This window comes from Nansenia antarctica, assembly GCF_963989245.1.
Source record: "Nansenia antarctica genome assembly, chromosome: 8".
NCBI classification, from domain to species: Eukaryota; Metazoa; Chordata; class Actinopteri; order Argentiniformes; family Microstomatidae; genus Nansenia; species Nansenia antarctica.
In genome coordinates, this window is record NC_137678.1 from 42,903,801 (window position 1) to 42,916,608 (window position 12,808).

Here is a 12,808-nt window from a genome sequence, read left to right on the forward strand (position 1 = left end):
CACAAAGCATGTGATAGTGATTATGAAATAGATAACAGCATCACAAGAAGTACTCAGAAGCAAATGCACTGGACTCAAAATGTTAATTTATATTTATATCTTACTGTCCATTAACTTCATGAACATTTACTTTGAACCCTTAGGCATGGAAATCACCTACAAATAGGTATAAAAGTAACACAATAGAGTACAGTTAACCTTCCTGGGTTACCAAATTGCACACTGACTTAGGGTTCTAATTGAGGTAAAATATGCACTGAATTACAGTAGGACATAAACCTTGTATTGCCTATTTAGGAGAGTATGCTCAGAGTATTGTTATGGGTTCTTTTGCCGTGCATTCTCTGGAATAAGTCAAGGTGCACACAGGAGGATACAGGTCTACTGGTAATAGTGCAGGTACGCCATACAAATACTCCTTGCCAATTTCATACATTGTAATAAATAACTGCTATTCTACATTTCCTGAGTCATCTAGATGTTGACATTTGGTTTGACAGTCAAATCATCAATAACATGCGTACAACAAAGCAACATCATGGCAGGTTAGGGGAAAAAATTATTTGGGGAAATCAAAGAAAAAGAAAAACCCCACGAGACAAGGTGTGACTCCTGTTTTCAAGTCCCACGGTCAACTTTGTTCTGTCGGCATCCACCTCAAGATCAAGGTGTGTTTGAATGCACCGGAACAAACCGTAGTGGGTGTTCAACCATTCATGAAATGAGTCATCATCTGCCTTTTGGGCGGATGCTACATGCGTCTTTCTAGACACTGCAGAGTGAGGGCAGTAGAAGGCACAGTAGTCACATCAGTACTTTTGGAGTACCACTGAAGGGCAGCAGAGTTCTTCAACTAACACAGCTCACTTTTTACCCACAATCACTACATACCATTCAACCAGAAACAGCAATATGTTTACAGAACAAAGAGAGGATACTCTGATATCCTAATTACCACTGTTACAAAACAGTTAAAAAGGTTTCAAGAAGAGGTTCAAGTGGTGGCAGTTAAGCACTGTTATGTGTTTCCAGAAACGTTTCCTTAGAATGGGTGGTTCTATTTAGTTGTTGTTGAAGGTATAGGACTCATGTGCATCTCTATAAAGCTGGGTCAGCTCTTTACACACCATGCTTCAAGCTTTGTTTCTCAATAACTAAATCTACAAATAAATACAAACAGCCAAGTGTCTCTTTCTATGGACGACAAAGGAGTGCAGCACTGTTCATTTCTATACAACTGTAGCTGCGTGTTGGAATGTGCATTTTCGAATACATACATAATTAGCACACAGAAATGGCTAATTGTAATATTCTTTATATATACACCAAATAAGTGGAATGATGGCGACTTTGGCTTTAGGTAGAGTCTCTACTTTCCCCCATACATTCTCTCTATGTGGGTGAGATAATGGTTCTTGATCTCTTTTCTCTTCAGCTTGAAGGCGTCAGTAACAAGGCCGGTCTCTGGGGTCCACGGCTCAGGACTCAGGTGGACCTTCATAGGGATCTCAAACCGCTGGAGTTTAACTGAAGGGATGAGAGAGAGAGAGAGAGAGAGAGAGGTTACGGTTCTGTTGTGCTACCTTGAAACATCTTCCTCACAATTTTCTCATCATTCATTATCATCACAGTATGTTGTTTGTGCTGTAATCCAGTGACCTCACTAATACAAATCTCGAACAATGTCAAAGGTCTTCCCCAAAGCAGATAAAGACGTTAATGAAATACAAATAAACATAATCTGTAATCAGACGCTCTTACTGGAATTGGCAACCTCCTTGATCTCCTTCAAGACCTCTCTCTCCATAACAGAGTTGGTACAGATCACCTCCCATGTTCCTTCCACACCCCTCTGTTTGGCCAACTCCGTTAACCTCTTCTGGTTGGGAACCACAAAGCTGATCACATAGTTCTGCTCACTGCAGACAAGAGATGGGGAAATAGAGGTTCCACTTAAGAGCTGTCCAAAGGCAGAGATCCAGGATCTGTTTATTCTCTCTAAACCCTGACCTTAGCCATAAAGGTAAAGCATGAAGCCCATCTGAGATCAGTGCCTGGGGGCTCAGACTCACCTGTTTGCATATGCACAGATGTTGTCGACAAGAGAGCAGTTCTTCAGCGCAGATTCTACTTTACCCAGAGACACGTACTCCCCAGCCTGCAGTTTGACCAGATCCTTCTTACGGTCTGAGAGACACACAGACAGACACAAAGAGCAATGAAACAAAAAGTCATATTTTGAAATTCACAAGTAAAATACAATGACACACACACAGTGCAGTGTTCCATACCCACTATCTGCAGACAGCCATCTGGGTGGATCTCTCCTACATCCCCTGTACAGAACCAGCGCTGTCCTTTTTCATCCACAAAGAAGTCATGATCCTTACTCTCGTTTCTATAGTAACCCATGGTTACATTGGGACCACCAATCAGTACCTCCCCTCGTGGGTTGGGCTTGTCCTGTTTGGTGTAGCCACCTGAAAACATGAATGAATGAATGAATGAATGAATGAATGAATGAATGAATGAATGAATGGTCTTTATTGTCATTGATATAGTACAGGTACCATACAACAAAATTTGGGAGGGGGGGCTCCCCTGGTGCTAGGAAAAAAAACTAAAAACAAGAAGGGAAAAGAGCTGGTTTACATAAATAAAGGCTATGTACACTATCCACTATACTATATACAAATAAAACACTGTGCTGTACTCTATGCTATGCTATACCTATTCTAACATTTCCTATGTCTGAAGTATAAACATCTGACAGTATCCACATGTTTTGTTTTTATCTGTCAGATCAGATTTACCATGGCTACGAGCTGAAGGAGTGAGGTCATAATCGCCTACATTCTACTGATGATGCATGGTGATCGAGGACAAAAAGGTCTAATTTACACTGGGCATAAACATTCGACAAAATATCGGATGTATTTACATACTTCACTGTGCCTTAAAATATTTCTAAAGATGTTGTAAAATGTGTGCAGTTAATAGAAAATGTGTGCGATTTTAATCAAATAAAAAACAGTTATCAATTCGACTGGCCCTTCCAGAGTCCCAAAGTCCATCAAATAATACCCTACTATGTTCTTGAGAATATTATGACTGAAATGTCTCTCTCTTTCTGGAGCAAATTCCGCAACGATTCAGCATAGAAACTCGAAATGGGAATTCATTCAACAATCTCATGCGGACAATATACGGCATTCGAAAATATAGTCTATATATATAGTATAGTCAAATGGTGTGTATAATGGCAGGTGTGTTATTTTGACGGTGAAGAAATGAAATAGTCGGCAGGTGGACAGTGACTGCACCATCTATGGAGATCCACCAGGAGGCAGTATGAAAGCACTATCAATCTGACCCTCTGATTTTAACAATAACAGCTAGAATTGTTTAATCTATAAATTTGAGCCCCAGTTATTCGTTTTAAACATCTGTTCATTATAGCACCAAATAAATATGGTTAGGTAAACCTTATCTATGGAAAAAAAGGACTTTCCAGACCATGTGAGTCCATTATTCACTAATTTGATTCAATTTATTACACACTAATGACTTAAATCCTCTTTTCAAGGAATGGCCTCAATCAAGATGGTCCTAAATCAAAAGGTTAACTGCATTTGAAATTAACAGGACAAGGAGGTAAAGAAGTAAAAGGAGGAGGAGGAGGAGGAAGAGGAAGAGGTGAAGTAGGACAGGGGAGAAGGAGAGGACGAGGAAGAGGAAGAAGAAGTGTCAGTGTTTTTCACTTTATTTATTTTTTCCTTAGAATGATAATAATATATCATATTATACTATAGGATCATAGATCATAGAATGATAAGAATAATATAAAAACATTTTTAAAAAAAAGAACATAGTATACTATATCATAGTATACTATGTCACTAATTTTCAGGAGTAAAATATTTCTTTTTATATTGCATATCGTTTTATATGAGACTTCAGACAGCAGAAGATAATTTTAAGATCACCAATAAAGTTGTGTAAATCATGCATTACAGTGTTATTATTATGTGTTATGTGATAATGCTGTGTTATTAATGCATTATTTCTGTGTTATTACTGCATTACTACAGTGTGATAACTACATTACTTTGTTATTACAGTGTTATTAATGCATTCTCACTGCTTTATTACAGTGTTATTATAGTGTTATTACTGCATTATTATAGTGTTATTAATGCATTCTTATGTGTTATATGATAATGATGTGTTATTGATGCATTATCACTGTGTGAACTACATTATCACAGTGTTATTACTGCATTATTACTGGATTATTAGAGTGTTATTATGATGTTGTTACTGTGTTATTAATGCATTATTACAGTGTTATAACTGCATTAATTGCTGCATCATCATAGTGTTATTATTATACATAATAATGCAACATTAATGTAGTAATAACACTGTGATAATATGGCTGTTTTTGCATTATCGCTGTAATAATAACACTATGATAATGCAGCAATTAATGCAGTAATAATGTAGCAATAACACTGATAATATGGCTGTTATTGCATTATTGCTATAATAATAACACTATGATAATGCAGCAATTAATGCAGTAATAATGTAGCAATAACACTGATAATATGGCTGTTATTGCATTATCGCTATAATAATAACACTATGATAATGCAGCAATTAATGCAGTAATAATGTAGCAATAACACTGTGGTAATATGGCTGTTATTGCATTATCGCTATAATAATAACACTATGATAATGCAGCAATTAATGCAGTAATAATGTAGCAATAACACTGATAATATGGCTGTTATTGCATTATCGCTATCATAATAACACTATGATAATGCAGCAATAATGTAGCAATAACACTGATAATATGGCTGTTTTTGCATTATCGCTATAACAATAACACTATGGTAATGCAGCAATTAATGCAGTAAGAAAACACTGATAATATGGCTGTTATTGCATTATCGCTATAACAATAACACTATGGTAATGCAGCAATTAATGCAGTAATAATGCAGTAATAACACTGTGATAATATGGCTGTTTTTGCATTATCGCTATAATAATAACACTATGATAATGCAGCAATTGTAACTGTTTTTATTTCAGGAGAATCACATTAAACAACCCCAGAAAGCGGAATGCCCTGTCCCTGTCCATGCTGACCTCCCTGCGGGAGAACATCCTGGCTGACATTGACAGTGATGACCTCAGGGTCATTGTCATATCAGGTATATGCACCATCAATCTCCTTCACACAGTAATACACAGGGGAAATACAACTTTCAATGTACAGACAAACTTGACTTCCCCCCTCTCTGCATTCCCTGCTACTTTCTGGAATGGAATGGTGCGTGCGTGCGTGCGTGTGTCTCTGTCTCTCTGTCTCTCTGTCTCTCTGTCTCCCTGTCTCTCTCTCTCTGTTTGTCTCTCTCTGTCTCTCTCTTTCTCTCTTTCTCTCTCTGTCTCTCTCTGTGTGTGTGTGTGCAGGCTATATTTAAGTTAATGAGACAGCCTATTGGTTATTGGTTTCTCTGTTTTCATGTGTCACAGCAAATGGGCCTGTCTTCTCCTCTGGACATGACCTGAAGGAGCTGACGTCAGCACAGGGCAGAGAGTACCACACCAAAGTGTTTGAGGCATGTTCAGAGGTGAGGCCTGTGTACACACACACACACACACACACACACACACACACACACACACACACACACACACACATTGTGTCTACACAGACACAGACACAGACAGACACAGACAGACACAGACAGACAGACACAGACAGACACAGACAGACACAGACAGACACAGACAGACAGACACAGACAGACACAGACACACACACACACACACACACACAGACACACACACACACACACACACACACACACACACACACACACACACAGACACAGACACAATAACCCACTACACACAACATATGTGCCAGTTCAAAATCTTTCCACATTATGATGTACTGTTAAGCGCTCCCCCATACAGTTCTATATAGTGAGTGTTAAATTGTCATGTAGTAGTACAGTAGTATTATACTGAGCTAAATTGAACTAATTGTATGTAAACAGTAGCTTGTTAGACAGATCAGAGTTCAGCCACGGACAGTCATACATGCACTTAATACGTTTAATCACTCAATCATGGTTTCACAACTGAGTTGACAATACAATTGTGTTTTCCCATGATACTTTTCTCTATGATGCAGCAGCGAGAGTTTTAATGACAACTCTCCCTCTCCCACAAACACACACATCAAATATTTATTCGCCACAAATTTGAATGTTTTTGTTTCAGGTCATGACCCTAATACAAGACATACCTGTGCCTGTCATCGCCATGGTGAATGGGGTTGCCACGGCAGCAGGATGCCAGCTTGTTGCCAGCTGTGACATGGCTGTGGTGACGGAGAAGTCCACTTTTGCCACACCGGGGGTCAACGTGGGTCTGTTCTGCTCAACACCAGCTGTGGCTATCGGAAGAGCTGTACCCAGGAAGGTAAATAGTACACACACACACACACACACACACACACACACACACACACACAATTAATTTGATTGCCACTGATGTACTCTTGCGTTGTTCAGGTTGCAATGGAGATGCTTTTCACAGGAAGCCCCATCTCGGCCCAGGATGCTTTGCTGCACGGGCTGGTCAGTAAGGTGGTGCCTGAGGAGCGTCTAGAAGAGGAGACGTTGAACATCGCACGGCGAGTGTGCACGGCGAGCAGACCTGTCGTAGCCCTTGGCAAGGCCACCTTCCACAGGTGTGTGTGACGCTTGTCTTCTTCACCACTGTCACAACCGCCTGCTGCGCTCCATCCTGCCACTGTCTTTCTCTAGTTAGTTGATGGAATGGACCTATTGCTAAGCCACGCCCCCTTTGAAAACGTGGACAAACAAACAACGCTTCACTGACAGTGACTGACTGACTGACCGTGACTGAATGACATTCAATGGCGGGAGTTGGCAAATTTCTGATTTTTGATTTACCACAGCAAGTAATAGACATGTTTTTTTAAAGATGACAAGAATATTCCGTCTAGAAGCTTTTCACCATCAGATATTAGCGAGTTTTCTGCCTTTAGTGACTTTCGCTGTGATATGATTGGACAATTTCTATTTTGGGGCGTGGCTTAGCGATAAGTCCATTGGATGCATCCGTGTTGACCTCTTTGTTTGTTCAGTAACGCTTTCTTTTAGAAAAAAAAAAATCCTTCAACATGATCTAATCTGACATTCACATGGTGTTGGGTTCTCCCAGACAGATGGCCCAGGGCCGCGACGCAGCCTACGCCACAGCCTCCCGGGTGATGGTGGACAACCTGGCCCTGAGAGACGGCCAGGAGGGCATACGGGCCTTCATAGAGAAACGGAAGCCTGTGTGGACAAACAGAGCAGAGAAGGCCCATGAATGATGGCTACAGGGCTGGCCCTCAGTGCCCTGTGTGGGTCCCCCTCTGGACTGGAGAGGGAGGCTGTGGACCTGGGTTAGCACCCTGAAACACTGCCACAGACCTGGGGCCTGTTCAGGATGGTGGAACAGTCAGTGATTGGTTATATCAGATGGTTAGGGTTAGGTTATACACTGGTAAAGTGGAATGTCACTCATGACAACCAAATAAATGTTCAGCAGCTTTTATCCTTGTGAGTGGTGTTCTTTGTGATGCAATCCCTTAACCAGCGTTTAGAACTGAGAATACTCACTGTCAATAGAGAATCTTGTTCAGGCTGAGCAATCCATCTGCAATCCATCTGCAATCCATCTGCAATACCATGTTTAACTAGCCCTCGATACACAGGACACATGGGGGTATGATCAGGAAATTGTTTGTTTAAATCCCTGGTAATTATTGTTGTGATTGAGGGATATTCCAGGGCTTCATCGTGCCTGAGGACAGGGAAGAGGTCTATGGTGAGAACACGAGGAGAGGAAACCACACGAGTCTATTCAGATGCTTAATCGCTTTCAGACTCTGTGACAGGAGAACCAACAGGGCAGTGAACCCATTCAGATAGACAGAACTTCCTACGTTTATGATCTGTAATGTGATAGAAGCATCATTTATGAATACTGTCCAATTATCTGGATAATTGTACTGTTTTATCAGTCAACTGAGGTACAGTTGGAATGGTGAAGGTGAGATGAATGAATGAATGAATGATCTTTATTGTCATTGTAACAGGTACAACAACATTTAAATGCAAGCCCTAGGTGCTAACAATCAACACAGTCCTAAGATAATAAAAAATAAGAATGAGACATAAATAGGGGGGATGATGGTGGACAAACACGTGTATTGTTGGTACTCACACGCGTGTGTGATGTGAGACACAATGTAAACTAATGATTCATAAGAAATTAAATGTATAAAGAACAAATAGAGTCAATCTGTTGATTATTTCACATGTAGACATGAAACTAATTTGAAAGTGTTGTTCTTTCTTTGTTGTCATTATTTCTGACCCTCTGACCTCTTCTGACCTCTTCGACTGTCACGATCCAACTATCAGGGGTGCAAACTTTTTCAGGCAAAAAACAAATGTCACCTTTTTGGGCCATCACCAGTTTGCATCTCTGAGGGTCTGAGGGTGGGGGAGTGGCTTGCCCGTTGGCGGGTGTCATGAAATGTGCTGAATTCCCACGTGGGAGAAAGAGTGGAGGAGAGTGTGGAGAATGGAGGTGAAGGAGTTTGTAAACCCTTGTGATATTTACCCTAGGTAACGTTATTCCATTGGGACTGTGACCTACCCCATTGTCTTGTCCGGTTTGTTTATTTGTTATATGTCAAAACTGAATGAATGGGACACCTTGCCCTATCATCCCATGCTTGGACTATCCCTGAACAAGGAGACAACGTGACCGGAGCACAACAAGACCGGAGGTAAGCCTCTCCTCTGCCACTACTTAACCCGGTATCATCAAACTGCTAGTGCGGCATGAAACTTTCTACAGTGTTTCTATAGACTGTAAACTTCATTTTTAGACGTGGAACCACTTCAGATTTGACCTCTGGTGTCAGGTAGACTCTAGAATGATAGAATGATCATACAATGATAAAAATGATTTAAAAAAATAATAAAGTGATAAAAAATGAAAAAAGAACATAGTATACTTTTTTTTTCTTAGAATGATAATAATACATCATATTATACTATAGAATGTTAGAATGATCATAGAATGATAAAAAAAAAAAATAAAGTGAAAAAAATGAACATTGATCATAGAATGAGAAAAATTAGAAAAACAAATTAGTGAAGAAAAATGAAATGATGATTTTTTTCACTTTATTTATTTTTCCTTAGAATGATAGAATGATCATAGAATGATAAAAAATGATTTTTAAAAAAAAAGAATGAAGTGATAAAAAAATAATATATATGTATAAAATATATATATAGTATACTGTGTTCTTTTAAATATTTGCATTTTCCATTTGGCAAGAGAAAGGCAATCCCTAATACACACTCGTTCTCTCCCACTCTCTCTCTCTCTCTCTCCCACTCTCTTCTCTCTCTCTCTCTCTCTCTCTCTCTCTCTCTCTCTCTCTCTCTCTCTCTCTCTCTCTCTCTCACACACACCATCCCCATCTGATGCTGTAAACGGATCAATGACGGATAAGGTTTTCAGAAGTGCAAAAAGTTAAATAACACATTTTCCATTAATAATATATTTTATATTTTTTGCACCCAAAGATGTGCAAATAGGACTAACATAGATTGTCATCATTCGGTACAACCATTATATTTATATTTAACCAGATTTCTGGTTGTACCGAATTATTTTCTTCAAGTAAACAGTTAAAACAGGCACATGTTTAGCTACCTATGTGAGAACTTGAGCTTGAATTTAGCAATATAAGAATTCATATTAAATATATCTTTCTAAAATATTTAAACATTTCCAGTGTGTTTTAGCGGTTGTACCGAATGATGTGATATTTGAGGATATTCATTACGGGGAGCGGAAAAGAGCATTTATCAAACATTTAAGAGAGAGCTGGCTACTTTTCTTCTCACCCAGAGGGTCTGCTGCAGGGGTCTTAATGATGTAATATCCTGTCACATGATGATTATCAATTGATTTGATCCAAAATGGTGCCTTGAAATTGGTTGCTCCGAATGATATCAGTGAAATAATTTTTTTGGTGACAAAAGTGATTTGAGGAAAGCAAACATTTCTACTTTAAAATCCTTAACCATTTAGCAGTATATTGTTATAAACCCTTGTAAAACCATGCCAGAATGTTTATATAATAGTTGTAATATCATTTTAGATATTTTAATGGCACATTAGCTGGTTGCATTTGTGTTCGGACGGTTGTACCGAATGACTTTTTAACCCATTAAAGAGCTGAAAGTGCCTGATATTGTAAAAAAAATCACCATAAACTCTTTGTGTATTCAATAAAGGAGAGCAAATAGTGTTAGTTAACATAATGTATACATATATATTAATTGTTAATTTTAGAAAATATTACATTCGGACACAAAATGTACATGTCACGTCATTGACCCAAACACAGTTTGTTAAGTTAAACATCAGACTGCTGGGTTTGTGAATAACAATCCCAAGCACACAGATGCAATACCACATGTCTTCCAATAGTGTGATTGTATCTACCAAGGATAAGCACATAACAACAAACACCATCTTTTTTTAAACGTCTTTCATTTCAAATAGCTAGGCATTAACGGCAGCAACACACTACGAGAGAAACAGCCTCCTCTTCCTCTCCCGGCTCTCCATGGACCCCGCAGTGGTTTTGAGGATAAGGGTCTCATTCCAGTGACCGTAGACCAGGCCACGGTCTTCCCTCTTCACTGTGAACTCATAGCACCTCTCAGGCAGCAGGTTCCCGATCAGAACAGAGTAGGCGGTACAGGTGACCATTCCCAGATGGCTCCCTTCCTCTGCGTTGGCCGGCTGCAAGAGCTTGTAGTGGATCTCAAACTTCTCCCGCGGGTCCTGGGGCGCATGCCCAAAGACGAACCAGTGCAGCTTGGCACTGATGCTAAACGCCTCTGAGTGGAGCTTGTCAAACACCACGGGCGTCTTGATGGTCAGTGACACCATGGGCATCTTGGTGCTGCGGCCACAGTCGGGGATGAGCTTGTGCTTGGGGTGCAGCTTGCCAGGCCTCGCCCGGGAGTCAAAGTCCAGCAGGGCCTTGTTGAGCTGGGCCACCTTTCCTCGCCACCTTTCGTTCTCCTGGGCGAGGGAGAACAGGTCCACCTGGTCGTCTTTGGACTCCAGCATGGCCTCCAGCTCCTCCTTGCCTTTACAGATCAGCTCACAGAGCTCCTCCAATAGGCTCAGCTGGATCTTCACCTGGCTGGTTCCAAGCTTCTTCATGCGTTCAAGCTTCCAAGGGTCTATGAGTTGAAAGAAGGTGGCGGGGGGCAAGTAGTTCTGCTGCTGCTGCTGCAGTTGTAGCTGCTGTTGCTGCAGGTCCTGAGCCAAGGATGGCTGGTCCTGCTGCTTGACATCCAGGTAGAAGGAGCACTTCTGAAGGAGGTCCAGGTGACTGATACGGGCCTTGAGGGCGCAGGGGGACAACTCAGTGGAGAGTAGCTGCAGGATCTGGTGGCGGGTGTCCATGAAGGTGGTCCATGAGTCGTTGGACACGGAGTGCTGCTGCTCACTGATGTCATTGCTTGGGCGGGTCACCTTTATTCTTTTCATGTTAACTGCAAAGTAATGCATACACTAAGTTGAATACCTCTGCATCCATTTTTCAAGCTAACTTTCTCCTCTCAGATAAGCCTGCATTTAATATAATAATATAATATGAATACACTTTATTTATATAGCACATTTTTAAAACATTGTTACAAAGTTACAAATGTACAGATAAAACAGATATAACAAAAATCTAAGTAGAAAACTGTAAAACACATTTAAAAGAATAAAGGCAGCTTCAATTGCAAAGGCTAGTGTACAAAACTGATAGATTTAAAAGAAAATACAGATATTGCTATCCTAATGTCATCAGGCAGAAGTCTTCCAGAGTCTAATGGCAAAGGCACAGACACCTTTTGTCTTCAGTCCGGATCGGCCAGAAGGCCCTGCCTGAGGGGCTTAGGCTGCATTGAGGCTTAAAAGTTATCAGTAAAATCTTTAAATAAATTAACAGGTAACCAGTGTAGAGGCTAAAATTGGTGTGGTGTGGTCTCTTTTCCTAGTTTGGTTAAAAGCCTAGTTGCTGCATTCTGGGCCTGTGAGGAGAACGTTTTACTGAGGGAAGAATAGAGAGAGTTCTAATAATCTAGACAAGATGAGATTACTTTTTGAGATGACTTTTTCTAGATTGGCAAATGACAAGAAAGGCTGTATTTTGGAAATGTTTCTCAACTGATGAAAAAGATGACTGTACAACTGTTTAGAGTTTTGAGCTAAGACTGTTTTGCTGTTTTGCTACCGTGGAGGACTGGAGGTAGGAGGACCAAATATGACTACCTCAAATTTACTATCATTCTGTAAAGAGTTTTGGGACATTCTGTAAAGAGTTCTGGGACATCCAACATCTACTATCTTCCAAGAATTCATTAAGAGAAGCCAGGAGGATTTCTTGTGCGATACAATCTTGATAAGGTTTTCATCCTCCTAGCGTCCCCCTCCTTTATCTGAGGGTGTTATCTGGGTTACATTCTTAGGCGCAGCTGCTAACTGTTGTTGTTTATTATGTTTTGGTCAGACTTTCCACTTTCCAAGGTAGGCAAACACTCTGACAACACACTGAAAATAAAAACAGTTAAGGTAAACAACATGTTAGATGAGGTGATGCAATATTAGG

General features: G+C 40.2%; 3 protein-coding genes across 3 annotated transcripts; 1 reads left to right on the top strand and 2 right to left on the bottom strand.

The window, feature by feature from the left end:
• Positions 1–284: 284 nt before the first annotated feature.
• On the bottom strand, positions 285–2,412 carry LOC308164233 (long-chain-fatty-acid--CoA ligase 4-like; the record flags this gene model as incomplete). Its single annotated transcript, XM_080538374.1, has 4 exons — positions 285–1,527; positions 1,762–1,919; positions 2,073–2,187; positions 2,292–2,412. 4 exons carry the CDS (start codon positions 2,410–2,412, stop codon positions 1,370–1,372), a joined length of 552 nt encoding a protein of 183 aa, XP_080394500.1. The 3' UTR covers positions 285–1,369.
• A 2,597-nt stretch (positions 2,413–5,009) lies between these two features.
• Positions 5,010–8,320, top strand: LOC308164234 (enoyl-CoA hydratase domain-containing protein 3, mitochondrial-like; the record flags this gene model as incomplete). Its single annotated transcript, XM_080538375.1, has 6 exons — positions 5,010–5,014; positions 5,107–5,228; positions 5,551–5,648; positions 6,307–6,507; positions 6,600–6,778; positions 7,276–8,320. 6 exons carry the CDS (start codon positions 5,010–5,012, stop codon positions 7,427–7,429), a joined length of 759 nt encoding a protein of 252 aa, XP_080394501.1. The 3' UTR covers positions 7,430–8,320.
• Positions 8,321–10,719: 2,399 nt separating this feature from the next.
• On the bottom strand, positions 10,720–11,697 carry LOC308164235 (fibronectin type III domain-containing protein 11-like; the record flags this gene model as incomplete). The annotated part of the gene is made up of 1 exon (XM_080538376.1): positions 10,720–11,697. One exon carries the CDS (start codon positions 11,695–11,697, stop codon positions 10,720–10,722), a length of 978 nt encoding a protein of 325 aa, XP_080394502.1.
• Positions 11,698–12,808: the final 1,111 nt, after the last annotated feature.